The sequence below is a fragment of the Pogoniulus pusillus genome, chromosome 22 (assembly GCF_015220805.1).
Source record: "Pogoniulus pusillus isolate bPogPus1 chromosome 22, bPogPus1.pri, whole genome shotgun sequence".
Lineage (NCBI taxonomy): Eukaryota > Metazoa > Chordata > Aves > Piciformes > Lybiidae > Pogoniulus > Pogoniulus pusillus.
In genome coordinates this window covers 18,891,036-18,918,975 of record NC_087285.1, presented here as the reverse complement: position 1 = coordinate 18,918,975, position 27,940 = coordinate 18,891,036, and the positions used below count along the sequence as shown (strand labels likewise).

General features: G+C 54.9%; 1 protein-coding gene across 2 annotated transcripts; it reads left to right on the top strand.

Moving 5' to 3' along the window:
- The first annotated feature begins 138 nt into the window (after positions 1–138).
- Positions 139–27,606, top strand: LOC135185358 (proton-coupled amino acid transporter 1-like). 2 transcript variants are annotated; one of them, XM_064162042.1, is made up of 11 exons: positions 139–215; positions 5,641–5,788; positions 6,472–6,562; positions 8,060–8,148; positions 8,877–8,972; positions 9,640–9,724; positions 11,324–11,542; positions 11,739–11,837; positions 14,007–14,173; positions 18,981–19,150; positions 24,413–27,606. In XM_064162042.1, exons 2-11 carry the CDS (start codon positions 5,646–5,648, stop codon positions 24,679–24,681), a joined length of 1,428 nt encoding a protein of 475 aa, XP_064018112.1. In that variant the 5' UTR covers positions 139–215; positions 5,641–5,645; the 3' UTR covers positions 24,682–27,606. The 2 variants fall into 2 exon arrangements, with proteins under 2 accessions (XP_064018112.1, XP_064018113.1); XM_064162043.1 differs by lacking the exon at positions 139–215 and adding an exon at positions 1,135–1,152.
- The last annotated feature ends 334 nt before the right edge of the window (positions 27,607–27,940 follow it).

The window sequence follows — 27,940 nt, the reverse complement described above, 5'->3', positions numbered from 1 at the left end:
CTCTGCCTCTCGTGGCAGCAGGACCGCCCAAGCGCTGTGCCGAGGCGCACTGCGCTGCACTGCCCTGTCCCGTCCGCCAGGCGGCGCCCCGCGGCTGGCCGTGCCGCTGCGTGTGCGCAGGCGCGGGCGCGGCGGTCAGCTGAGCGGGCGGTCACGTGAGGCGCGGCCGGCAGCAGCGGGCCCGGCGGGGGCCGAGCGCCGCGGGGCGAGGCGAGGTGCGGGGCCGGGCGGGGCCAGCGGGGCCGGCAGCGCCGGGCAGGGGCCGGGAGGGAGCTGTCAGCTGGCTGTCAGTGCGCGGAGCGGCGCAGGGATGCGCGGCGGTGCTGGCAGCCCGCACGGGGTGCCCGGGAAGGCGGCGGGAGGGACAGCGGTCTGCGTGGGCGCGGCGGAGTCCTCGGCAGCCCGCGGGGATGCTCCTCAGGCATGGGTGCTCAGGGGTGCAGGGGCGTGCTGATGTCCTCACGGGCATGGAGAGGAGCATGGGGTGCCCCTGTGTGTGTCCGTGTGTGGTGACGTGCTCAGTGCGTGGGCACAGCGGGTACTGGCAGCTCGGAGGGTGCTCGGGGGTTCCTGGGGACGCTGGCATCAGGCATAGCTGCTCAGGGGTATAGGAGCATGCTGGCAGCTCGCATGGGTGCTCAGGGAAGCTTGAGGGTGGCGGCAGGCCATGTGTGTGTGGACACTTGGAACCTGAGTGGGTGCGGTGAGTGCTGGCAGCTGGCAGGGGTGCCCGGAGATCCCTGCAGGGTGCTGGCAGCCTGTGGCAGGGCCTTAGGGTGGGTGCCCGGAGCCCTCACGAATGTATAGGTGTGCCTAGCCCAACATGGGTACCCAGGGGTGCGGGCTGGTGGTGCCCAGTAGGGATGCTGGCAGCCCATGGGGCTCCCCTCGGAGTGTCTGGGGGTGCTGTGCAGCGGCGAGGAGCACAGCCCCACGGTGTGGAGTGTTGGTAAGGGGGTGTGGGGCAGTGTGGCACTGTGAGCAGGGCGAGTTGGACGGTGCAAGGAGCCTCACACTCTGTGGGGTGCTGTGTGGGAGTACAGGGTGGGTGGGAAGTGGAGCAGCCCCGGTGGGGACTGAGGCAGGGCTGGGGAGGTTTGTGCCTCACAGCTTTGCTGCAGGGACCAGGCCATGCTGCGAAGTGCTGGAAAGGTGAGTCTGGGGCCAGGAGAGCCCTGAGGACCAGGGAGCAGAGGGCTGGTGCAGTGGGGGCACAGCTGGTGTGGCCATCGTGTCTGGGAGGTGTTGTGCTGGCATGAGCACTGCAGCCTGGGGAAGGGGCTTGCCCTTCGTGGGGCAGGGAAGCAGGGCAAGGCAGAAGTGGGATCTGGCAGTGCTGTCTCTCCCTTGCATCACTCCGAGCTGGGTTACAGGCAGCCCTTTGGAAGTAAGGGTCTGGCTGTGCAGGGCAGGAAGCAGCAGCAGAGAATTTTGCTGTGCAGCTCACTTTTTTGGAAGGTTTCCTGTTGCCTGCTGTGCACACAGCTGCTGCTCAGCTAGGGAGAGCTGCCAGGGTCAGCAGCAAGTTGTGTCTTGCTTTCTTGCTGCTGACATGTGGCGTGGGGCTGTCACTCCTCCCAGCTTCCCGAGGCTCGCCGCGATGAAACTGCTTCTGTGCATAGGGTGAAACAAAACCAAAAGGCACATGAAAGTGGCTGAGGAGTTGGGTTTGAAGTGGAAACCAAACGTGGCTGTCTCTGCTCTTTGTATTGACGAGGAAACGCTAGAGTGAGGCTTTGTTTCAGTTTGAAGTATTCATTATGTGGATGAGACAAGTTTTGCAGCCTCTTGCGGGTGCGGGGGAGCTGAGTGCTCGCTCCCTGCTGCTATGCAGCCTTTAATCTAGACACAAAGAAGGCAAGTCACGATGGATCCGTTTCCCTGGCTCTTCAAAGCAAAAAGCAGCCTGGCCTGCTTGGGGGAAAAAAAAACCAGTAAATCCCAGGGAGCAGTCAGGCAGAGTGATGTAATTGTGTTGTGCATCATCTGAAGGGTGTTGCTCTTGGCTACGACAGATAACACACAGGCTGGCCCTGGGGAGGGGTATCCGTGCCTGGCCCAACCCTGGCACCCCCTCTGCCCGCTGTCCTTGCCCCAGACCAGCCTTCCACGCTTCCCAAAGCCTCCCAAGGCTCCCCCATGCCCCTCAGGCCTGGCACTGATGACAAATGGCTTCTAACGCTTCCCTTGTGTAAACTCAGGCTGCTGCTTTGCCTCCTCCCTGCCTCACCGGATGGCTCTGGCCGTGGTGAAGCCGGTTCAGGGCATGATTATGTGGCCTGGCTTCGAGGGAGGGGAGGAGGCTGGGCAGGAGTGATGCTTGTGCTGCCTTCACCTCTGGCATGTTTGCCTTCCAGCTGGGCATGCTGCTGCTTTGGCAGCTGGGATTGCAGGAGCCAGAGCAGCCCTGTTCTGCTGCCGGTGTTGCGTGGTGCTGCAGGAACTAAAGCAGCGCTGTGGGCTGGGTAACTGCTCCCAGACAGTTGCCTATGGAGCAAGCATCCAGGGTTGAGCAAAGTCTTGCTTCTGTTCTGCTTGCAAGGCTGGGCCATCCTGGCCATGGCAGCTCTTGGCTTGTTTTGGCACATGGCAGCCAGGTTTGGAGAGAGTAGTGCTGGTGTTTGGAGGGAATGCCTGGGGGCTCTAGGGATGGACTGGGGCCTGAGTAGCCTGGGCTGAGCTTTCTCTGCTCAGCCAAATGTTTAGGTCTGTGCCAAACCCACATCCTGTGGGCACTTGTGTGACCTGTTGGGAGCCTTAGGAGCTGCCTGGCAGGAAATGAGCCCATTTGTGGTGGTGACATTTCTCTGCTGCTCAGCCTCAGCACAGCTCCTCACCGGCACTGTTGGCAACTGTGGCTGCTGGGGCAGGGGTGATGCTTGCAGCATGACACCCCAGAGGAGCCTTGGGACAGGGGTGATGATTGCAGCATGATGCCCCAGAGGAGCCTTAGGACAGGGGTGATGATTGCAGCATGACACCCCAGAGGAGCCTTGGGGCAGAGGCTGAGTCTCCAGGCTATATGGCAGGAACCTGATAGATAATTTTCCTGTCTCTCATGCTCCTTCCTGGTGGGAACTTGGGGTGCTGGGTGAGGCCAAGGGGATGGAGAAAGCAAAAGTGCTTTGGGAGCTGTGCCAAAGCAACAGGAGCTCTTCAGGGCACATGTGGGAATTGTTCAACATCTTTGTTGGTGACATGGACAGAGGCATTGGGTGCACCTTCAGCAAGTCTGCTGCCAACAGCAAGCTGAGTGGTGCAGCAGACAGGCTGGAGGGCAGGGATCCATCCAGAGAGACCTGGACAGGCTGGAGAGGTGGGCACAAGCCAACCTCATGAGGTTCAACAAGACCAAGTGCAAGGTCCTGCATCTGGGATGGGGCAATCCCAAGCACAAATCCAGGCTGGGCAGTGAGTGGCTGGAGAGCAGCCCTGAGGAGAGGGACTTGGGGGTGCTGGTGGAGGAGAAGCTCAACAGGAGCCAGCAGTGTGCACTTGCAGCCCAGAAAGCCAAGCAGAGCCTGGGCTGCAGCAGGAGAACTGTGGCCAGCAGGGCCAAGGAGGTGATTTTCCCCCTCTGCTCTGCTCTGCTGAGACCCTACCTGGAGTCCTGCATCCAGTTCTGGAGCTCCTGTGACAAGAGGGCTGTGGAGATGCTGGAGTGTGTCCAGAGCAGGGCCAGGAGGATGCTGAGAGGGCTGCAGCAGCTCTGCTGTGAGCACAGACTGAAAGAGTTGGGGCTGTGCAGGCTGGAGCAGAGGAGGCTCCCAGGTGACCTTCTTGTGGCCTTCCAGGATCTGAAGGGGACCTACAAAAAAGCTGGAGAGGGACTTTTAAGGCTCTCAGGGAGTGGCAGGACTGGGGGGAATGGAGCAAAGCTGGAGATGGGGAGGTTCAGGCTGGACATGAGGAGGAAGTTGTTGAGCATGAGAGTGGTGAGAGGCTGGAATGGGTTGCCCAGGGAGGTGGTTGAGGCCCCATGGCTGGAGGTGTTTAAGGCCAGGCTGGCTGAGGCTGTGGGCAGCCTGCTCTAGGGTAGGGTGTCCCTGGGCATGGCAGGGGGTTTGGAACTGTCTGATCCTTGCGGTCCCTTCCAACCCTGACTGATTCCATTCTATGAATGAAAGCATCTGGTGCCTTTCCAGACAAAGGCAGGAGGCTTGTGTCCTTGGTGAGGGCTTGTGCCAGTGCTGCTGGCTTGCAGGGCCCTGCTGGGCTTTTCAGTGGAGCAAAGAGCTCCAGGTTGTGCAGGTGCCTCAGCCTGGGAAGCTTTATAAGTCCTGTATGTGCTCCCACAGGTGGGAAAGCTTTGGGGTGGGTGGTTTGCTGTCAGCACTTGGGCTGTGCTGCTGCCTGGTGGAACATCATCAGTCAGGTTTTTTATTCTTTTAAAGAAAAAGTCTGCAGTTAAAGGTAGGAAAAAAAAAAAGAGGGAAAAAAGGGAAACTTTCCCTTTCCTGCAGCAAGAACAAGCTGTTCCTGTGCAGCAAACTCTGCAGTTGCTCTTTCTTGGCCTGCTTCTCTTGATAGCCCCAGAATGAGGACACACTGCCAGCATGTCCCTCCTCACCCCTCTGTATGTGCCATAGCTGCCATCCTTCACGCAGGGGTGCACAAGTCCCCTTCTTGACATGAAATGGGACACATCCAGGCTCTGCTGCAGGATTCTGAGCCCATCCTTGCCTGCAGGTTGTGCTTTTCAGCCCAGTTGGCAACTCAGCACCATGCAGCTGCTCACTCATTCCTCCCCCTCTGCTCCAGTGGGGTGGGGAGGAGAGTTGGGTAAAAAGTACAGACTTGTGGGTTGAGATAAGAACAGCTTAGTAATTGAAATAAAGCATAATAATCTCAAGGTCAGGTTGGATGAGGCATTGAGCAACCTGATGGAGTTGAAGATGTCCTTGCTCGCTGCAGGGGAGTTGGACTAGATGACCTTTAATGGTCGTTTCCAACCCAAACCATTCTGTACTTCAATAATAATAATAATAGTTATAATGAAATGAGAGATAAAGAGAGAGGGGAAATAGACTCCAAGAAAGACAAGGGGTGAGTAATGAACTTGCTCACCACCCGCTGGCCAATGCCCAGCCGCTCCAAAGCAGGGATTGGCCCCTCCCGGCCAACTCCCCCTCAGTTCGTTTGCCGAGCATGGTTCTGTGGTATGGAACATCCCTTTGGCTGCCTGGGGTCAGCTGTCCTGGCCGTGCTTCCTCCCAGCTTCTTGTGCACCTGCTTGCTGGCAGGGCATGGGGATCTGTAAAAGGCTTCACTCGGGATCAGCACAGTTGGCAACTGCTAAAGCATCCCTGTGTTATCAGCGCTGCTCTCACACTGAATCTGAAACACAGCACTGAAACAGCCACTGGGAAGAAAGTTAACTCTATCCTGGCTGAAACCAGGGTGTGCCTGAAACAGGGGCAGGAGCCTGCAGGGAGAGCCAGCGAGAGCTGCCATGCACCTTTGACCTTAGGACATGCCTGCTCCATGATTGCTTGGGCGGGAGCCTGCTGCTGTATAAAAGCTCCGGAGGAGACCTTGCTGTGGCACTGCAAGCTGCTCTGTCTGGCATGATGGCTGATCCCAAGGAGCCTGAGAAGGGGGCTGTGGAGCTGGGCACCCCTAATGCAGTTCCTCCCACAGGGACCATGTCCACTCGGCGCCTCCGCAGCGAGGACTACAATGACTACAGCTCCACCGACGTCACGCCGGAGGGCAGCCCGCCCGGGGGCATCAATGGTTTTGGCCATCCTGAGGCCTATCAGCGCTTTGGGGAGACCAATGGCACAACGTGAGTGCTGGCCCAGCACCTGGGGAGGGTGGAGAGGGTCGTGGTGGCTCCCTGCTGCCTGCCAGCTCTGCTGTCAGATGGTGGTTTTATGGGAGAATCCCTCTGGGGGCTCCTGAGGGCAGAGCTCTTGTCCTGCTGGCATCACAGCTGCCCCAGTGTTGCTGTTTGCCCTCCAGGAAAGCTGGGCTCACTGGCAGTGGGCAATGTTTGATGCTTTTCCCAGTGTTCCCCTGCTTCAGCCTGGGTTGATGAGGAGCTCTGGCGAGCAAAATATATGTCTGGCTGCAGAGGATACCTGGGCATGGTGCAGCTGTGACCTAGGGTTTGCTCCAGCCTTGCTCACCCAGAGGCCCAGAGCATTCTCTGTGTGCCCAAGGGAGACTGGTCTCTTTATCTCAGAGATCTTCTTGTGCAGCAGCCACTTGGTGCTGAGCTGTGCTGGTGCTGGGTTTTGTTTCAAAGCCAGCTTTGGCAAATGCTCACTCCAAATCTGCTTATGGAGTGTTTGCCTCCTCTTTACCTCCTTCCTTGGTCCCATTGGGCTGAGCTGAGTTCAGGAGACAGCATCCTGGATCAACACGTGCCACTCAGAGCTGCTGGACGCTGAGCAGGATAGGCCAAGGGTGCATGGTCTTGAGTGCAGGCATCTGCTGATGGTCATCTCTGTGTCTTCTCTCCTTCAGATGGTACCAGACCCTGATCCACCTCCTGAAAGGGAATATTGGCACAGGGCTGCTGGGGCTGCCTCTGGCCGTGAAGAACGCTGGCATCCTGGTAAGGCAAAGTGACCTCAGGGCACTGGGCAGCTTGCAGGGCCAGTGTTAGGGCTGGACTCCCCACCAGAACGCCTCTGGTGCTGAGCAGCTTGTGAGCTTTGCACCCTGGCCTCTCTGGCTTGCTTCGTTTGCTGCTCAGACCGTTCCTGCTGCTCCTGCACTGTGCTGCACGAGTTTCCTCTGCTGGGGTCGGGCAGGGTGCTGAGCCCACGGCTCTGCACCCAGCTGGCTATTACCTCCCTGGCCTCTGGGTGGCATCTCCTGTGAGGTTCAGCACGGGCTCGGCTTTGGTTTGTCCCAGCCTGTCTGTGCTGAGCATGGTGTGTGCCTCTTGAGCGTCCCGTGACCATGGCAGGTGTGGAGTGAGCCCCACTGGTTACTAGTTAAGGCTGATGGTGGGAGATGGTGGCCTGCCTCTTTCTGCAGAGTTTTGCCTGGGCTGGCCCAGCCTCCCAGCTCTGGCTGTGTGGGGATCAGTGAATGTGATGCAACCCATGGCCACTGTCACCTCCCTCCCTGCTTCCACCTCCTCTGTGCCGTGCCCCAGCAACTGCTGCCCCTGTGAGAAGTGGGGATGCTCTGCTCCACATTTCCTCACTCCCACAGCTCAGGGTGAAAAAGAACAATAACTCAAACAAAACTCCCTTCCTCTGGCCAGGCCACAGCAGCCTCTTTGTCACTGTCTTGGTTTAAAAGAGCTAGACAGGTATTTATTTTGCCCCTGAAGGGGAAAACTAAAATGCAGAGCTAAAATACAGAATTGTATTAAAAGAAAAAGTATACAGAAACCAGAACACATCAATCCATAATACAGAATACATAAATCCACACTTACCTACTACATAGCCACCAAAAAACCTACCTTTGCCCTCACCCATGGCTTCATGCTCAGGTCTTAGTGCTCTTTCCCCCTGTTTTAGGCCCCAGCTGGCCAAGATTGTTTATGAAGAAATTATTCAGGCCTCTCAAGGCCACAGTGAAACCTCAGATCTATGTCTTGACTGATAAGAACTCACACCTGCCCAGCAGGAGAGAGGAGAGGAAAGAGGCTGAGCTAGCAGTACAGTTTATTTAGAAAGGGATAGCAGGATTATGGGATGGAATAAACCATTGTCCTCTTTTGTCCATCCTTAGGCCCTGCTGGGCCTCCTGGAGGTCTTCCACTCAGTGGTAGGTGTTTTTTTTATGTTAAAGCACCCAGCCTCAACCTGTGGCAGTCACCTGGCTGATAGGGATGTGCAAGACAGTGTGAAAAATGATCCTGGAAGTGCTTTGCTACACCCAGACTGCTCCAGCTTGCTGCTTCTGCGCCATTCCTGCCAAGCTGGCATCTCTCTCTGAGGTTACTCTGTCCTGGGGGGCTGGTTCCTGGGAGCAGCACCCGACCTCTGCTTCAGCAGTGTTCCCATGAAGTTTTGTCTGGAGGTAGACCTCACAGTGCAGCTCAGCCTTTGGCCATCAGAGTGCATCCTTCCCCCTCTCTCTTCCCCTGCAGCTGGGTCCTCTGAGCCTGTTGGTGATGGGAGTCGTGGCCGTGCACTGCATGAGCATCCTGGTGAAGTGTGCCCATCACTTCTGCAACAGGTAAGGAGCAACTCCCCTCTTGGGCACTGCTGCTCCCATGGCTCTTCTGTCCCTCCCAACAAGCCCTGTGGTTTCTCTGGAGCCTCCTAGCAGCAGGTTGCCTGTGTGGAAGCTTCTGGGCTTTTTCACAGGGACTGTTTTCCCATCAAAGTCATCGTTTGCAGGCAGGGCTGATGTCATGTCACAGCATCACAGATCACAGGCTCACAGGATGTTAGGGGTTGGAAGGGACCCAAAGAGATCATCAAGTCCAACCCCCCTGCCAGAGCAAGACCAGACAACCTAGCTCATGTCACACGGGAACACATCCAGACAGGCCTTGAAAGTCTCAGGAGAAGGAGATTCCACAACTACTCTGGGGCAGCCTGTGCCAGTGCTCTGGGACCCTTATGGTCAATAAGTTCCCCCTTGTGTTGAGGTGGAACCTCCTGTGCTGCAGCTTCCACCCATTGCTCCTTGTCCTATCCCAGGGAGTAGTGAGCAGAGCCTTCCCCACCTCCTGACCCCCAGCCCTCAGATAGTTATAGACATTTATTAAATCCCCTCTCAGACTTCTCTTCTCCAGACCAAACAGCCCCAGGTCCCTCAGCCTCTCCTCATCAGGCAGTGCTCCAGTCCCCTGATCATCCTTGTAGCCTTCTGCTGGACTCTTTCGAGCAGATCCCTGTCTCTCTTAACCTGGGGAGCCCAAAACTGAACTATCTCTTCTTTCTTTCCTCTCTGGACAGGTTCCAGAAGCAGTTTCTGGACTATGGGAGTGCTGTGGTGTACGGGTTGGAGGCCACTCCTGTGTCGTGGCTGCGGACGCATGCCGCCTGGGGCAGGTACCTGCACCCTGCTCCCAGCAGGGCATCTGTCTTTAAGCCCTGCAGCCAGGACAGAAGAGCTGCCTGGTCTCTGAGCTGTGTCAGCAGATGAGCACAAGTGACATAAAGTGTTCTTTGGCTCGCTTGCCCCAAGTGCTCAGTGCTCCCCCGGGGGATAAATGTTGGTGTCTTTGACCCATTCCTGTCCCCAGTCAGATGTGGCTTATACTAAAGGAGTGGAAGAAGTAAGTTTTGGGTTAATAGCATGTACAGAAGTGCTGGCCCATCTCATTAGACACCAGGCATATCTAGTGGCTTCTCCCAAGGATGCTCCCAGCCCTGTGGATGGCCCACATCACACAGATCGTTGCACACCAGCTGCTGGGAGCATCCACCCATCCCTGTCTCCAGGGAGCATTGTTCTGGAGATGCTAAACTCAAGGAGGAGACTTTTCTCCCGAGGTTGGTCCTGACCTTAAGAAGGGGATGGGAGCAGGGGACACTGGGGACCCAAAGGTCTGTGAGGCTGGGTGGGAGATATGGTCCTCAAGCAGAAGTGTGCTGAGCTGCACACCTCAGCCCCCGGGGAGAGCAGCAGTGCTGCAGTGTTGGAGTGCAGCCCCAAGCAGCTCAGGCTCGCTCGTTTGTGTGGCCTGCCTAACAAAGAGGCTGTTCCCTTCCCTAGGCATGTGGTGGCACTTTTCCTGATCGTCACTCAGCTGGGCTTCTGCTGCGTCTACTTCGTCTTTCTGGCTGACAATCTGAGACAGGTGAGGCTGCACTCCCTCTTTGGCGAGCAGGGGGAAGGCAGGCTGGGCTGTAGAGGTGTTTGGGCTGTCCTTAGCTGCTGTGTCACAGTTAAAGGTCTGCTTTCCAGAGCTGGTGTTGTTCAGGAAGGAGCCACTCCTCTGCCTGGGTATTTTGGGGGTTTGGTTTTCCTGTTTTTGTCTGAGAGTCCCTGTGGGTTTGCTTCAGGTGAAGAGGTGCTGGAGCTCTCTATCACCCAGGAGGAGCAGGGGCTGTGCCTAGGGATGGAAGGCATGAGAAAAGTGCCAGCTGAGGGTCTCTGCCTTTGGTGTCATGCCCACCTTGGTTAGTAGGTTTGTTGATACTCTGTGTAGATGGTAATGTATGATGGGTACTGAGACCTGCCATGAACCTTCTTCCTTTCTTGGACCTGTTTACATTCCAGTTTCTTGCCTCATCTCATGGCTCTGGAGCTTAATTACATCTTTAGGGAAAGAGTTTCCTTCTGCCAGGTGTTGGGAGGAAATAAACAGAAACTCTGAACTGCTCATCTGGCTCCTGTGCTGTAAGAAACAGAATAACAAGTCCCTGCTCCCAGCCTCCACCTTGCAGGCACTGCTCAGTCTTGCTTCCCTGTGTGCTCCTGCCCTGCTCTTGCATCCAGTCTCAAACCCCTCCAGGGATGGTGACTCCACCACCTCCCCAGGCAGTCCATTCCATTGCCAATCACTCTTTCCATGAAGAACTTCTTCCTAATGTCCAGCCTAAACCTGCCCTGGCACAGCTTGAGGCTGTGTCCTCTTGTACTGTCACTGGGTGCCTAGGAGAAGCAAAGGAAGGCTTGAGGAACCCCAACAGACAGTTCTGGCAGCTACAGATCTTGGCAGCTCAGCCCAGGTGGCTCACAATATTACCCCCTCAGCTCATCTTCCAACACAGCTTAATCAACACAAAACAAAGCACCACAGGTTATCAGGCAGTTCTGAAGCTATCCCTTGCTAGGAACAAAGGTGGGAGAAGCTACAACACTTGAGCTGAGACAGCAAAACCTGCCTGAGCCCAGGCTTGCTGAGCACATGACCCTGGCAGCTGAGTGTGCCAAGGGCAGAGGTTGGTTTGTGCTGCCCACGTGGCCAGTGCAGAAGAAAGAGATATTAAATGTGACCTCCTCAGAGGGCTCTTGTCCCACCACCACACACTCAACATTACACCCAAAGACATCTGGTAGCTACTGCTGGCTCTCAGCTTTGCTTCCTTCATGGGCAATCAGCCTTTCCTTGAGGTCTTTCATCCCAAAAGCACTCTAGGCCTCATGCTCCCTTAGGAACCACCCCTGAAGCTGATGAGCCCCAGGGAAGAGCTGATGAAGGGCACAGCCATGGTGGTAGCAACCAGACCATTGCTGCAAGAGCAGGGCAGGAGCACACAGGGGAACAAGAGTGAGCAGTGCCTGCAAGGTGGAGGCTGGGAGCAGGGACTTGTTATTCTGTTTCTTACAGCACAGGAGCCAGCTGAGCAGTTCAGAGTTTCACTTAATTAGAAGGGTTAGGTGATAGGTTGGACTCTATGACCTCAGAGGTCATTTCCATCCTGGTCAATTGTGTGACTCTGTGGTTCTGCAGGTGGTAGCTGCAGCAAACGGGACCAACAACGACTGCAGCCCCAACAGGACAGTGGTCATGACCCCCACCATGGACTCTCGGCTGTACATGCTTTCCCTCCTGCCCTTTGTGGTGCTGCTGAGCTTCATCCAGAACCTCAAGGTCCTCTCCATCTTCTCCATGCTGGCCAATGTGGCCATGTTGGTCAGCCTCATTGTCGTCTACCAGTACATCGTCAGGGTACGGATCCCCTCTGCCCTTCCTGCGATGTCCCTGGTTTTGGGAGGCAGAGGGAGCTGAGCAGGGAGGTCTTTGCACATTGTGCTTGCCCTCTGCTCAGCTGGACTTGTCCTGCTGTGTTGGGCTGCAACAGGGAGCAGGCCAAGTCCTCCCCATCCTTCCTACAGCTGAGCTCTGTGTGGCCTTTGTTTTGCAGGACATTCCTGATCCCCGTGACCTCCCTCTAGCAGCAGCCTGGAAGACCTACCCACTGTTTTTTGGCACAGCCATCTTTGCTTTCGAAGGCATCGGGGTGGTAAGGCTCAGTGTGTGGCAGTGGGGAGGCTGCTCAGGGGGCCCAGCCCCTGCTGAGGCTTGCTGAGCACCTGCTCTGCTCTGCAGCTGTACTTGCAGAGCAGCAGGAGCCCGAGTTGTGGAGGATGCTGTTAGCTTTAGCCTTCAGGCTGTCTCCTGCTGCTTCCACCTGAGGCTCGAGGAGCACACTCTTCCAAACCTCAGGAGGTTGGCTGCTGCTTGGAAGGTGGCTGTATCTGGTAGTAGATTGGGCTCTGCTGAGAGTGCCACTGGCAGCTGCCTTGGGCTCTGCTGCCTTGGGCAGATGAGGAATCATGGAATCACAGAACATTGCGGGTTGGCATGGACCTCTGAAGATCATCCAGTCCAACCCCCCCTGCCAGAGTAGGGTCACCTAGAGTAGGTCACACAGGAAGACACCCAGGTGGGTTTTGAGTGTCTCCAGAGAAGGAGACTCCATAACCTCTCTGGGCAGCCTGCTCCAGTGTTTTGTCACCTTCACAGTGAAGAAGTTTTTCTCTACGTTCCTGTGCAACCTCCTCTGCTCCAGCTTGCACCCATTGCCCCCTGTCCTACCACTGGGCATCAATGAGAGGAGCCTATCTCTATCCTATCTCCTATAAGGAGAGACTGAGGGAGTTGGGGCTGTTCAGTCTGGAGAGGAGAAGGCTCCCAGGTGACCTTATTGTGGCCTTTCAGTATCTGAAGGGGGCTACAAGAAAGCTGGGGAGGGACTCTTTAGGATGTCAGGTAGTGATAGGGCTGGGGGGAATGGAACAAAGCTGGAAATGGGGAGATTCAGAGTGGGTGTTGGGAGGAAGTTGTTGAGCATGAGAGTGGTGAGAGGCTGGAATGGGTTGCCCAGGGAGGTGGTTGAGGCCCCATGTCTGGAGGTGTTTAAGGCCAGGCTGGATGGGACTCTGGCCAGGCTGATCTAGGATAGGGTGTCCCTGAGCATGGCAGGGGGGTTGGAACTGGACGATCCTTGCTGTCTCTTCCAGCCCTGACTGATTCTGTGGTTCTGTGATCCTCCTGACTTTGCCCTTCCCATCTTTATAAACATCATCCTGAGTCTCTTTACCAGGATGGATCTTGGAGCTGCTCAAATAGGAGGCCAAAAAGCATGACACCAAAAACTGTCATCCATCCCTTCCCACTCTGCTGTGGAGGCACTGAGATCTCCTTTTAGCCAGCCTACTGTGGGGCTGGATCTGCTTGTGCCTCTCACAGGAGATGCTATAAATAGACCCATCTGTGTCTGTGGAAAAAACCTGGGTGGGTGGGTGGAGACCTTAATGGCTCCTTAAAATGTGAATTGTTTCCTGGAGCTCCCTTCAAAGGAGGAAAAAATGTTTTTGTCTCTTAATATAAGCTGGCTGTGTAAACACCAAGCTGGAGAAGGCCAAATCCATGACAGGAGTGTTTACTGGGTGCTGTGCCCAGGGCAGAGGGCTCTTGCTGGCAGTTCTTTTCCTTGCATGACTTGGAGGCAGAGAAGCAAATAAAAAAGCATTTCTGGTCCTGCCTTCTCATCAGCTTTGCCACTCTGACTCTTCTTGAAACCTTTCTCACTCAATGACAGCCATAAAAATGTTTGCTGAAGCTCTATATCTGACAGCAAGTGTTAGTGGTGTAGAGGTGAAGGTCCTGCTCCTGTCCTTCCTCTTTTTTATTGCCCTGCCTGGTTGAAATTTGGCCAGATAAGTTTGGGAGGAGAGCAGAAAGCATCTTGGTCTTTGCAGGATCTGCTGGAGAAAGTGTAACAGGGCAGGCCTATCCTACTGGGCATGGCTGTGCTGTTTTGGGGTGCAGAGTGTAATGCAACCAAGGTATGGCATGGATGACATCACCCCAAGAGAGCAGGCACTGCTGAGCACAGCTGCTGCCAAGGGGAGGGAGTAGGTCCCTTCATTAGGGCAAGTGACTCTCCCACAGACTTGCTGTGCTGAGCTTTAGGGTCTCAAATGGGAGCAGAGAAATCAGATTGCAGTGCAGCAGCAGCTTTCTCAGCTGGGCTCTCTGGGCTCCATGTGTGACCATCCCACCCCCTGGCACAGAGAGCTGTGCTTGGCCATGGGGTTGCCTCTCCTGCCTTCTGGGGCTGAGGGTTATAGAGGAACGAGGGCAGCTTGCTGCTCTTGTCATCGTCCTCATCTTCCTCTTCTCCCAGGTGCTGCCACTGGAAAACAAGATGAAGAACCCTCGGCAGTTCCCTGCCATCCTCTACGTGGGCATGGCCATTGTCACCATCCTGTACATCACCCTGGGGGTCCTGGGGTACCTGCGCTTCGGGGAGGACATTCAGGCCAGCATAACACTCAACCTGCCCAACTGCTGGTGAGTCCCCATGGGGAGCACAGGGTCTAGGTGGGGAGGAAGGAGAGTCACAGCCAGGGAGGCAGGTGAGAAACAGAATGGTTCTGAAGAGCTCCAACTCTTGTAGCCTGTGCTCATAGCAGAGCTGCTATGTCATTACAAGGACTTGAGATAGTCACTCCCCAGCCTTCAGATACAGGAGAGGGGGCAATGGAGGACATTGCTTCTGAGGGGAACTTAACCTGGGTAAGCTTGGAGAGTGATCAACCATGCTTTAGCCAAATTGTCCAAAGGAGCTTGTCAGAGCCTGTCTCAGCTTGGTCTTGGCTGCTTTCTTGGAGTTTCTGGTGGTCCAGGCCTGGGTGGGTGCAGCTCCTGCCTTGTTCTTGGAGCCTTTCTGTGTCAGTCTCAGCTTTGTTTGGTCTGAAGGATGACAACATCCACTGAGAAGAGGGCAGTTGGATTTCTGGGCTGCAGAATTTCAAATGCATGTTTCTAGGAGTATCCTACAACACTGTCCAAGAGCTTTCTGAAGGATACTGCAGGATTCTACAGACAGGGAGAGGAGCCATAACCCTTTGGAAGCAGCACCTGAGGAAGCCCAGGCAGGCAGCAGGAGGTGGGCAGGGTGTGCTGTGCACACAAAGCGCTTGGGTGTTTGTGCATGTTCCTTCTGGCAGAGGGTTTGGTGGAGGCTGCAAATGTTGGGCTTGGAAAAGACTTACCTGAAGTAAGGGCTGAGATTCTTGAGCTGCAGCCTTGACTGCTGTATTTCCTGTGCACTAAGCTGCAGATGATGGGTGAAGACTTGCTCTCAAATTAGCGTTTGGCTCAGCTTGTTTTGCCTGGGGATTTTCTCCCCAGTGGTAAAAGGGATTGGGCTGTAGAAGCTGGTTGTAAAAGCTGTGGATGAGAAGTCATGGAGCTTGCCTGCAGCGTGGTAGACAAGGGGAGGATTCTAGCAGAGGTGCTGCATCCTTCCTTGGCTATAGCCAGTGCCTGGAGGTCACTGGAAGGTGTTGGGGAATCGTTGAGTTGCAGGATGAGTGAGGACTTCCCAGCCTCGTTGCTCCATAACCACAGCTTCCTCAGTGCCAGGAGCTAACCATGGCCTCTGAAATGCTGCAGTGCTCTGAAGAAATCCCTCCTCACATCCTCAGGAGGGTTGCTTCACCCCAGCATCTGCAGAGTGAAGAAATGCTATAGTGAGGGGCAGGATATTTGGTTGCCTGTTGCATCTGGCTGGGAGCAGATGGTGACAGTTTATGGTCAGAGGAGTGCAAGCCACTTCTTGCAGCTAGCTGGGATGACCTGGCCTGGCTCTTTGGGTTAAGCAGGTGGTTGCTTTATTTGGTAGAGCAGTTCCTCTTCAGGGTACTGTGTCCAGTTCTGGGCTCATCAATTCACAAGAGATGTTGAGGTACTGGAACATGTCCAGAGAAGGGTGATGAAGCTGGTGAGGGGCCTGGAGCACAGCCCTATGAGGAGAGGCTGATGGAGCTGGGGGTGTGCAGCCTGGAGAAGAGGAGGCTCAGGACAGAGCTCATTGCTGTCTACAACTACCTGAAGGGAGGCTGGAGCCAGGTGGGGTTGGGCTCTTCTGCCAGGCAACCAGCAACAGAACAAGGGGACACAGTCTCAAGTTGTGGCAGGGGAGGTTTAAGCTGGATGTTAGGAGGAAGTTGTTGGCAGAGAGAGTGATTGGCATTGGAATGGGCTGCCCAGGGAGGTGGTGGAGTCACCATCCCTGGAGGTGTTGAAGCAAAGCCTGGCTGAGGCACTTAGTGCCATGGTCTGGTTGACTGGATAGGACTGGGTGAGAGGTTGGCCTGGATGAGCTTGAAGGTCTCTCCCAACTTGGTTGATTCTATGACCAAGTTTGGACCTTCACCTGTTTGACTTCTTGGTGTTTGGAATGCCCTTTGAGAGCGTTGCCCTCATACCTGACCTGTGCAAGATTGGTAGCCAGCCTTCTTCTGTATCTTTTTTTAGTCATGGATTGCCCTGCTAGCACTTTATGGCTTTACAGCATCACTTAACTGAAAATACAGTGATAAGATGTGCAGGCCTTGGGCTAAGTGGCTCAAGGCTACCAGGTGCTCAACATGTAGAACTGCCTGGCTGCACTCTGGGCTCTGGCAGCTTTCTCTTCAGTTTGCCTGTGGAACCACAGGAGAAATTAGCTTGGAGAGCTCATCAGAAAATCACCCAAGCTGACCCCACTTGCTCAAAGCAGGACCAATGTATATTTTGAGTATCAATAAGGAGGGAGGTTCCACACCTCTTCAGCTTAACTGGAGCTTAACTATGCTTTTTGGGTACTTCTGTTGCTCCTGCTTCTCCTGCATTGAGCTCTTCCTCTTGCTCCTAGCCTGGCTGGCAAGAAGGACTTCCTGCACTCCTATGTTAGAAGGAAGTTGTTGGCAGAGAGAGTGATTTGCATTGGAATGGGCTGCCCAGGGAGGTGATGGAGGCACAATCCCTGGAGGTGTTCAAGAAAAGCCTGGATGAGGCACTTGGTGCCATGGTCTGGTTGACTGGATGGGGCTGGGGGATAGATTGGCCTGGATGATCTTGGAAGTCTCTTCCAACCTGGTTGATTCTATGATTCTATGATTCTGTGAACTCACTGACAAGTCAGCTGGAGTCCACACTGGGGTCCCAGCCAGCCCAGCACAGTGAGGATGCCCTGGCTATCTGCCAGCCCAGGAGCTCAGCTGTTGCTGTTATCAGAATGTCCCCAGGCACAGCAGGGTCAGGTGATAAGCAGCAGAGCAACACAGTGAGCAGAGTAAGCAAAAAGCAGCCTCTAGTGTAGGGTGAGAGGAGCAAGCCCCATGGCAAGCAGAGGAGCCTGCTCATTAACAGCTCAGCAGCAGTAACAGCCATAAATTCCATCTGCCACTTTCCCCTCCTTATCTTGACCCTCTTCTTGTGCCAAACAGGACTATCATGGCTGAACCTCAGCTGGCAGCCACTCACTCACTCCCCCCTGGAGGGATGGGGAAGAGAATTACAAGAGTAAAAGTGAGCAAACTCGTGGGTTGAGGTAAAGAGTTTAACAGGTAAAGCAGCATGGGCAGGCAGGTGCTCTGCCACTTCCAGTGGTGGTCTGGGAAGGCAAATGCTGTAACCCTTTCTTCCCCCAGCTTTATATCCCTTTGTCAGTTAGGGTCAGCTGTCCCAGCTGTGTCTCCTCTCAGCTTGTTCACCCTCAGCCTGCTCACTGGTGGGGAGAGGAGCAGAAAAAGCCTTGGTTTTGTGTACGCACTGCTCAGCAGTAGGGCAGAGTTAACTCCACACAACCAGCACGAGCTCATCAGCCTCTCTGAGGTATTCTTCATCTTCACTAGGGTGGAAAAAAGGAGAATTTATTTTCTTCCTTCAGCTCTGAGGCTGGATTTTGTTAGTAAGGATCAGGGTGAGGAGCCTCTGGGATGTCTCATTTGCAGGCTGTGGGCAGTAGCAGTGCTGCTGGGTGTGTAGGTGTTGGCTGGTGGAGGACAGTCATGAAGAAAGCCATGCTCTGTCACTGCAGAGCTGCATAGTCCAGCAGGGTCAGGTGAGAAGGTGGTACAGATCCCTGCATAGGGAGAAAGGTACCTGGAGGACTTGTTGCTTTGCACAGCCAAGGGCAGTGTGGCACACGTGGACAGATCTAGAAATGCAGGTAGTTGCTTTAACTTGTGAAGAAACAAGTGAGGCTCCTGGTCCTGTGGCCAAGGACACCTCACCTTTCCCTGTGCCTTTGAGTGGGTTAGCAGCAGGGCAGTGGTTTGTTGATCTGGGGTTTGGTCTTCATTGTTGGTTGGTTTCTCTTTCCCCATAGCTCTCAATCTGTCTGCTCACAACTTCTCCCAGGGGGAAGGAGCACTTGAGAGGCTGCTGGTCCAGCTCCTGGCCTGATCATTCCCAGTGCAAAGCCAGAATTAAAGCCCTTGATTAGGTAGGGGGGGAGCATGTGTTGCCATGGCTTGCAGGTTGCATTGTCTGCTTGCTCAGGGGGAGATCTCTGTGGGCTGAATGCATCACCTCTGATTTTGCAGGAGAGTGTTCAGGGGGGCAGACCATTGGCACATGAAGGTCCTTCTTAGAATCCTAGAATGGTCTGGGTTGGAAGGGACCTCCAAAGGTCATCTAGTCCACCCCCTGTGCAGTAAGCAAGGGCATCCTCAACTAGATCAGGTTACCCAGAGCCCAGCTGAGCCTCATGGGATCAAGGAGCTGCCCAGGGAGGTGGTGGAGTCACCCACCCTGGATGTGTTTAAAGGTCATTTGGATGTGGTGCTTAGGGATATGGTTTAAGGTGAATCTTGTAGAGCAGGGTTCTAGGTTGGACTTGGTGATCCTGAGGGGCTTTGCCAGCCTGCATGGTTCTGTAATTCTGTGATAGAATGGTAAGGGTTGAAAGGGACCTCCAAAGGTCACCAAATCCAACTTCAACCATAGAATCATCAAGGCTGGAAAAGATCTCCAGGGCCCTCAAGTCCAACCATCAGCCCACACCACCATGTCCCCAAGTGCCACATCCACATGCTTCTTGAACACCCTCAGGGATGGTGACTCCACCATGGCCATTAACCCATGTCCTGCAATGCTATGCCTACATGATATTTGAACACCTCCAGGGACAGTGACTCCACCACCTTGCTGGGCACCTTATAGCCATGCCTGACTCTCCCCCTTCCCAGGAAGCTCCTGTGCTGCACCCTAGGAAGAGAGTCTCTCGGTGCTCTTGGCAGAGTGTTCCCTTTCTGCGTTCTGCCCTGGATGTTGCAGGGCCATGGGTCACAGCATGTCTCACTGGATCCCTCCTTCTTGTTTGCAGGCTGTACCAAGCTGTTAAGCTGCTCTTCTCCTTTGGGATCTTCTTCACCTATGCTGTGCAGTTCTACGTGCCCGCTGAGATCATCATCCCTCCCCTTGTCGCCCGCGTCTCAGAGCGCTGGGGCTGGGTTGTCAACCTGCTCCTCAGGCTGGCCCTGGTCAGCATCACCTGTAAGTAGCATGCAGCTCATCTGAGTTCTACAAGGATGTGGCACCTCCTTCCTGCTGGGGGCTGGTGGTGCCTTCAGCCCTCGCCTTGCTGCCTCTGGCCATGCTGCAAAAGCTCTCACAGCAAGGAGTCTCCCAGACCTCGCTAATGCAAGCCTCTAAGCAGAAGCTGCAGTGGTCCTCTGCCTCCTCTTCTCACTGGAGGAGTAGTAAACTTCCCACAGCATCTGGAGGTGGCAGATCCCTGTGGAGCCTCATGTCTGGGATACTCCTGATGGCACTTCTAGGAGCCCATTGAGTCCTACATCAGGCTTTGCAAGGAACACTCTCAATACCTTGCCCAGCCCGGGGCAGCCCAGGCTGGAGCTGTTTCACACAGGCAGTTTGCAGCCAGGCTCCTTGTGCCTGTGTGATGGGGACATGGCTGCAGAGAGGTCTCTGACTGCAGGGGAAGCAATATGTTCAGTTTTGGGCTCCCCAGTTCAAGAGAGACAGAGATCTGCTCGAGAGAGTCCAGCAGAGGACTATGAGGATAGTTAGGGGACTGGAACACTGCCTGATGAGGAGAGGCTGAGGGGCCTAGGGCTGCTTAGTCTGGAGAATACTGAGAAGGGATCTAATAAATGTTTATCAATATCTGAGGGCTGGGGGTCAAGAAGGGGGGACAGGCTCTGTTCACTTGATGCCTGGGGTAGGACAAGGAGCAACGGATGGAAGCTGCAGCACAGGAGGTTCCAGCTCAACACAAGGGGGAACTTCTTGACTGTTAGGCTCCTAGAGCCCTGGCACAGGCTGCCCAGAGAGGTTGTGGAGTCTCCTTCTCTGGACCCTTTCAAGGCCTGTCTGGATGTGTTCCTGTGTGACCTGAACTAGGCTGTCTGGTCCTGCTCTGGTAGGGAGGTTGTACTCAATGATCTCTTTGGGCCCCTTCCAACCCCTAACATCCTGTGAGCCTGTGATCCTTGTACACATGCAGGGATTGCAGTGCGTGGCACAGCAGAAGCCAGCTGACAGTGCTGCAGGACCCATAACCAAAGGCTCAGTGTGCCTGTGGCAGTCTGCTGGGGTGTGAAGTGTACTGCAGGGCAGGTCTTGCTGGAAAGGTGTGGAGCAGATCATAGAATCATAGAATCAACCAGGTTGGAAGAGACCTCCAAGATCATCCAGTCCAACCTAGCACCCAGCCCTGTCCAGTCAACCAGACCATGGCACTAAGTGCCTCATCCAGTCTTTTCTTGAAGACCCCCAGGGACGGTGCCTCCACCACCTCCCTGGGCAGCCCATTCCAATGGGAAATCACTCTGTGAAGAACTTCTTCCTAACATCCAGCCTATACCTACCCTGGCACAACTTGAGACTGTGTCCCCTTGTTCTATTGATGGTTACCTGGGAGAAGAGGCCACCCCCCACCTGGCTACAGTGCCCCAGGTGCAGAAGTATCAGATTTTGGCTGGCTTTGAGTCCCAAACGTTAAATCTTTGCTGTTGTCAGCACAGCTGAGATGCTTGACTGAGTTCCTGGGTGTCAGCTGCTGCAAAAGAGCTTTGCTCCATGGCTTGATGCTGCTGATGCACCAGAGTTGAGTATCAGGGACCTGTGTCCCAGCTGGCTTTGGTTTGGACAGCAGTGTGTCACTAACTCGAGGGAGTGGAGCTGACAGAGCAGGGTGCTGCTGGTTTCTGGACCCTCACTTGTGCTGGGCCAGAAGTGCTGCATGAGCAGACATGCACCAAGCTCCATCTCCCCTGTGCAGAGTTCCTGAGGCACACTCTTCTCCGATGCCTGCAGCTGGAGGCACAGGGCAGGGATGACATGCTGTCATGCTCCACCTTGTGCTCTGACCACCCTGGTGCTGCGGCTGGGCTCAGAGCCTTCAGATGGGGTGGGAGCCTCTTCTGGAGGACATTGGGATGTGCTTGACCAGAGAAGTTAATGCTAGGAGTGATGGGAGGGTTTTAAGCACCATCTGTGGCTCTAGCTTCCCATCTGGGGGTTGGGAGGCAACAGTAAGTGTTGGTAGAAGGATGCAGGTTCCTTTGTGCCTCCTCCCCTTCCCTGTAAGAGATTGCTTTGGCTGTTGGCAAAGATAAAAGCAATTAGAGGGGGGGCTGTATGAATATTCATCAGGTGATTGTGTGGCCGCAGAACAAGCCCACATCATGGCTTCGACTGCCAAAGAGAGGATGCAGTTAAGTGGCTTTCAAGCTTAGACTTCAAAACCAGCACACTTGAGAGCCCTTTGGATCATGCCTGTGATTGTTGCCCTTCGAGGCTGAGGCCTGCAGCTGGTGCTTCACTTCTGCCTGGTTTGGAAGGAGGAGAGTTAATAACTGTGTTTACTTTGAGTCTGCAGAGTGGTGTGGGGGGGGCTGAGGATGCTGTCTGTGGTCGGCTGCTCTGCTACAGGCTTCTGCATCAGGGATGCTGCCTGAAGCAGAGATCTGACAGAGCACTCACTTGGCTCTGAGCAGGGCTGAGCACTGGGGGAAACTTCATCCAGGTCAGCTCAGCAGGCACCTTTGCTACCGTTCCCCGTGGTGGAGGGATGGTTTGTGTCTAGGTGAGAGCAGAGCTGGAGTGGTGGCAATGTGCAGGAGCATCTCTTGTTTGTGTCCTGGCCTGCTGTCAGTCTCTCCTGCAGTGCCGTGGGTGATCTTTGGCTCAGGGAGGCTCCCACAGTCTCTTTTTGCCTCTAGCTGATTGCCAGAGAGCAAACAAATCCCTCCAGGGAGGATCCTCGAGGTGTCCCTTCCCACTGAGGCTGTATCTGCCACAGTCCTTGGTGTCTCCTATTTCTAAGCAGAGCTTTCAAAGCAATGAACCAGTTTGTTTCTCTTGGTCACTCTGGTTAAGCACTGCATCTGCTATACTTGCAGAGGATGCTCTTCTGCTGTGCAAAGCTCTCCTTGCCTACTCCTCAGGCTTTCTTTGAGCAAACAGCAGCAGCCAGAGTCTTGAGTGCTGAGGGTGCCGTGGGTGGGGAGCTTGCTTGGTGTATGAGTGTTGCAAGGGGCACTGCTCCCACTTGTGAAACGGGACCTTAATGGTCCTTTGTTTCAGACCTCCTGACCAGATGGCAGCACTGTGGTGCCCTGAGAGGAGCCTAGAGGTGGTGATGGCTGTGGGCTGTTTGGAAGGTGAAGGCACCATCCCTTCATCCTCCCCTGGCTCCAAGCAGAAGTATGCTGGAGTTTGCTCTGCTGGGCACGAGTTGGCAGAAATCTCTCAGGGGATTTTTCTTGGCTGCAGTTTTTACCTAGCAAATGTTCTCCCCGGGGCTGTGCTGCAGGTGCTCAGCTGCTGGAGCAGCTCTAAAGGCAGGCAAACCACAGGGATTTCTTTGGGATGGGGGGAGTTGGCTTTCTCCTCCCATCTCCTGCTTTTATGGGGTTTCTGAGGCTTTAAGGCTGCCCAGGTGTGGGGGGCAGGGGTGCTGGCTCTCAGGAAGGGGGGCTGGGGATGCCAGCAGCTGCTTCTTTGCCAGCAGCAGCTGTTTCCTGAGGAACCCAACCTGCTTGGCTCTGGAGCTTGCTGTGGTGGTGCCCAGGGTGACAGAAAGGGTTTGGTCAATCACAGAATCACAGAATATTAGAGGTTGAAAGGGACCTCCAGAGACCATAGAGCCCAACTGCCTTGCCAAGGCAGGACCACCCAGGGCAGTTCACACAGGAATGCACTTGGGCAGGTTTTGAAAGCCTCCAGAGGTGGAGACTCCACAACTTCTTTGGGCAGCCTATGCCAGTGCTCCAGTGTGACAGAGGAGTTGCTTGTTTTGGGGGGAGCTGCTGGCAAAGCAAGGGGCCACTTCTTCAGAGTTCTCCATAGAATCATAGTGTGATAGAATGGTCTAGGTTGGAAGGCACTTCAAGGATCATCCAATTCGACCCCCTGCCGTAAGCAGGGACACCTCCCACTAGAACAGGTTGCTCAAGGCCTCATCCAACCTGGCCTTGAACACCTCCAGGGAGGGAGCTCTTGTGCCAGGGAAAAGGGCAGAGGTGTGCTTCAAGCAGGTGATGTGGCTGTGGTGGGGATGGCAGGAGGGACTGTGCTGTGTGTACTCTAGGTTGGACTTGATGATCTCAGAGGTCTTTTCCAACCTGGTTAATTCTGTGATTCTGTTGCTTGAAGGTGTCCAGAGAAGGGCAACAAGGCTGGTGAGGGGCCTGGAGCACAGCCCTGTGAGGAGAGGCTGAGAGGGCTGGGGGTGTGCAGCCTGCAGAAGAGGAGGCTCAGGGCAGACCTCATTGCTGTCTGCAGCTACCTGAAGAGGGAGGCTGTAGCCAGGTGGGGTTGGACTCTTTTCCCTGGCAACCAGCAGCAGATCAAGGGGACAAAGCCTCAAGCTGCACCAGGGCAGGTATAAGCTGGACGCTAGGAAGAAGTTCTTCACAGCAAGAATGATTGGCATTGGAATGGGCTGCCCAGGGAGGTGGTGGAGTCACTATCTCTGGAGGTGTTTCAGAGGAGACTGGGTGCAAGAGCAGGGCAGGAGCACACAGGGGAACAAGACTGAGCAGTGCCTGCAAGGTGGAGGCTGGGAGCAGGGACTTGTTATTCTGTTTCTTACAGCACAGGAGCCAGCTGAGCAGTTCACTTAATGCCATGGTTTAGTTAATTAGAAGGGTTAGGTGATAGGTTGGACTTGATCTTAGAGGTCTTTTCCAATCTGGTTAATTGTGTGCTGATGTGATTCTGTGTTTCTGTGACTGTGATTGTGTGGTTCTGTGATTGTGTGTTTTTGTGATATTGTGATTGTGTGACTCTGGAACACAAACCCTACGAGGAGAGGCTGAGGGAGCTGGAATTGTTTAGCCTGGAGAAGAGGAGGCTCAGGAGTGATCTCATTGCTGTCTATAACTACCTGAAGGGACATTGTAGCCAGTTGGGGGGTGGCCTCTTCTCCCAGGCAATCAACAACAGAACAAGGGGACACAGTCTCAAGTTGTGCCAGGGCAGGTCTAGGCTGGATGCTAGGAGGAAGTTGTTGTCAGAGAGAGTGATTGGCATTGGAATGGGCTGCCCAGGGAGGTGGTGGAGTTGCTGTCACTGGAGGTATTCAAGCCAAGCCTGGCTGAGGCACTTAGTGCCATGGTCTAGTGACTGGCTAGGGCTGGGGGATAGGTTGGACTGGATGATGTTGGAGGTCTCTTCCAACCTGGTTGATTCTATGATTCTGTGACTCACAGAACGTGAGTGTGTGGTTGTGTGCTGGTGCTTGTGTGTGTGAGCAGGCGGTGCTGAGGCTGTGTGTGCCCTCCCCAGGTGTGCTGGCCATCCTGATCCCACGCCTGGACCTCGTCATCTCGCTGGTGGGCTCCGTCAGCAGCAGTGCCCTGGCTCTCATCTTCCCCCCGCTGCTGGAGATCGCCACCTACTACGCAGAGGGGATGCACCCCCTGCTCATCGCCAAGGACGTCGCCATCAGCCTCTTCGGCTTCCTGGGCTTCGTGGTGGGCACCTACGAGGCGCTGGCAGAGCTGATAGCTCCTGCTGCCACCGTTGTGAACACCACCATGGTCATGGTGCAGTGATGGTCCCACTGCCCTGCCAGCCCCTCTGGATGCTGGGCTGGGGGCACGAGGAACCCAGGTGCTGCTGACCCCCTGGGAATGGTCCTTCCTCTCTTGGGAAATGTGGGTTTGGTCTGTGAGAAGATGGGGCTGCCACCATCACGGCTGCCAGTCTGCAGCAGGGTGCTGTACTAGGCTCCAGCTGGGAAGGTGGGGGGTCTGGGCTGGGGCAGTGCCTTCCCTAGGGGGCATTAGGGGCAGGTGATAGAGCAGAGCAGCCCCCTTGGCACCTCTGTAGATAGTCACTTGGAGAAGGGAGGAATCCTGGGGATGTAAACTTTGATTTTACTTGTTTTAAATCCCAACCTTTTTGTGTTTCCCCTGCCCCTTCAGTCAGGGTGGGGAGCAGGGACTGCTCTTTTTGTGCCAGTTTGTAATTTTTTTCTCCCCCTCAGCACTTTATTTTTACAGCAACGGAGAAACCTCAGCTCAGGTTGGAGAGTGTGGAGCTGCCTCCTCACCCCAGCCTTGCGGGGAGTGCTGGCAGAGCCCAAGGTGTGGAGCATCGTGGGGCCCAGCAGCTCTCCTGTGGTGGGATCCCCAACCATGAGCATTGTCTCCTGCCGTCCTCTGGCTCGGTTTCCAACCACCTGGGGGCTGAGCAGAGTCTGGAGCTAGGCACTTGCATGGTATCTCCCTGGCTTGGGGGGGGTTTGCTGAGCCCTGGCCCAGGCTTTTAGTGACACTTCACTTTCCCTTTCCAACGCACACAGCTGACCTGTGGCTTTTGGCAAGCATTAGAGAGCTGAGGCACTCGGGGAGCAGCTGGCCCCTGCTATAGCAAGGCTCTGAGCTGCTCTCCTTGGGCTGGCAGCCCTGTCTGCCAGGATGGGGTGTCCCTGGGGGTTCCTATGTGCTGCCCACCTGCCACAAACATGCATCACCTTGTTTACAGTGCCCGAGCTGGCCCCGGTGCACTCAGTCTGCTTCTGCAGGCCAGTACTGAATGTCAAACCACACACAAACCCCACAAGGTCTTTAGTTTTGTTTTTGCTTTTCTCTCTTCTGGTCCTGCTCCCTCTGCATCCTCTGCCTCTGCCCCAGCTTCTCTCCCCTGGTAGAGTGCAGCTCTCAGGCTCTTCTCTCTGTGCTCATGTTGCTGCTTGCATTGTGGCTGGTGCATGCCTGGGGAGGGGTTGGTCCCACTACACTGTTGCTTTCCTTTTTCTCAGTGAGCCCAGCTTCCTTCCCAGAGAGTTTCCCTGCCTTTCTGCTGCATTTCTTTATTTTTGAGACAAGGGAGCAAATGCATCCTTCATGGGATGCCTTTTCCTAGCTGTGTGAAAAGGTCTGGGCTGAGCCAGCACTCTATGACCCTGTGTCTGGGACAGACCCCTCCCTGCGAACGCAGCCTCTCGCAGATGCTGGCAGTGTGGTGGCTTCCTTCCTACAGCCTTTGCTGATACAGCTGTGTCTTTCTGGGCAAAGGCTGCTGCTGGTGGTGGGGAAGGAGTTTGAGCAAAGCACTGGTGGGCTACATTCCCATCTGTGGTGGAGGATGAGTGAGGCTTGGGGTTGTTTGGTGTCTGACCCACCTCTGAGAGAAGACTCTGCAGAGTGGTGTCCATGCACTGCCTCCTTAGTCTGTTGTGTTTCCTGTGTCCTGCTGTTTATCCTCTTTGCTGGCTCTGCTTTGGGTGCCCTATGCCAGTGTGTGGACCCCTGGTCAGGTACAGGATAGGTCTGTGGTACCTCACTGCTCCTTTCCAGCCCCTCACCTGCTTGCTGCATTTCTTGGGGCTCACTTGGTCTCCTCTAAGTCTGTGCTGTGCTCTGGCATCACTTGGTCATGAGCATAGCAAAGCTTTAAGTCAAATCCTCCTTCTGGAGGACATTGTAGGGAGGCAACCTTTTCACTCTCTACAAGAACCTGAAAGGAGGTTGTAGCAAGGTGGTGTTGGTCTCTTCTCCCTAGTTGTAAGTGATAGGGCCAGAGGAAATGGCTTCAAGTTGCACCAGAGGAGGTTTAGGTTGGATATTAGAAGACACTTCTTTACTGAAAAGGTTCTCAAACACTCAAATAAGCTCTTCAGGGAGGTGGTTGAGTCCCCATCCCTGGAGATGTTTAAAGGATACAGAGATGCAGTGCTGAGTGCCATGGTTTAGCACCAGCCTTGGAAGAGTTAGAGAATGGTTGGACTTGATGATCTTAAAGATCTTTTCCCACTGAAACGATTCTGTGGGTCTGTGACAGAGAGCAAGCACCCAGGGCTGGAAGAAAGCTCCAGGGCATGCTATGGGTGGGAGAAGTGCAATATTCATGTCCATTGCTGTGTACTCACCCTGGCTGGGCCCTGGGATTGGGTCTGAGTGCAGAAACCTCATGCTTGGCAGAGGAGGGCATGCTGCGAAGAGCAGGGGACATCTGAGGCTTGCCCTCAGCTCTGTGGGTTCTGGCTGGCCACGTTCTGGGGGACAGCTGTGTGCCAGGGCACGGCCCCAACCCAGCACTGGGCAGCTTCGGGTTCGCTGCTGGGGCTCTTAGCATCCCAACTCACTTTGCAGTCAGTGGTGAAGACCTCATTGCACAGAGAGAGACTGGGATGTCACGGCAGCATGCAGTGGTTCCTGCAGTTCACCTCTTTTGTTAGGGTGAGCAGGGGGTGTCTGGAGGTGGGGCCAGAGGTGCCGCTGGGGCAGGCAAGCAGGAAGGGCTCTGTCGAGGACCTGACCTAGGAGGTGATGGGTGTGGGAACTTGACACTTGTGTATCATAGGCTGCTGTGTGACCCAGGAAATTGTCCATGTAAATAGAGGAATGATTTTAACGTTCATGTCTTGTGCCTATGGCTATCGTCAGCGAACGGCGCGTGGGAAGAGCTGGCGCTGGCCCTCAGTCATGGATCTTACTGTAATCAATAAACAGCATCTATTTTTTACCTGAAAAGCCTCTAGGCTATGATGAGGCTGGGGGGTGTCTCTCCCACCAGGCAGGTGAAAAACTACCTGGCAAGGGCCTGGGCCAGGTGTGGAGCTGGTCTGTGGGGTCTCCAAGGGGGACTCTGCTGTGCTGTGCTGGGTGAGGCAGTGATGAGGCATTAATCAGTGGTCCTGCTACAGCTTTGGGGGCTCACCTGTCTTGGTTGGTTTTGCTCTTTTTGCAAGTGCCAGCCAAGGACAAGGGCTCAGGCAGGAGGGGGACATCTCTTGGGGAGATGGAGCCCAGTAGGTAGCTGGGGCCAAACGTGGTGCTTTTCTCACCCCTTCAGCAGCACAGGAGA

Bases quoted from the DNA above. Each gene is read 5' to 3' on its own strand.
- LOC135185358 (XM_064162042.1), top strand. From the start codon at position 5,646: ATGTCCACTCGGCGCCTCCGCAGCGAGGACTACAATGACTACAGCTCC. The intron at 8,149-8,876 runs GTAAGGAGCAAC...CTCTCTGGACAG, and splicing joins GCCCATCACTTCTGCAACAG to GTTCCAGAAGCAGTTTCTGG. The intron at 11,543-11,738 runs GTACGGATCCCC...TTTGTTTTGCAG, and splicing joins TCTACCAGTACATCGTCAGG to GACATTCCTGATCCCCGTGA.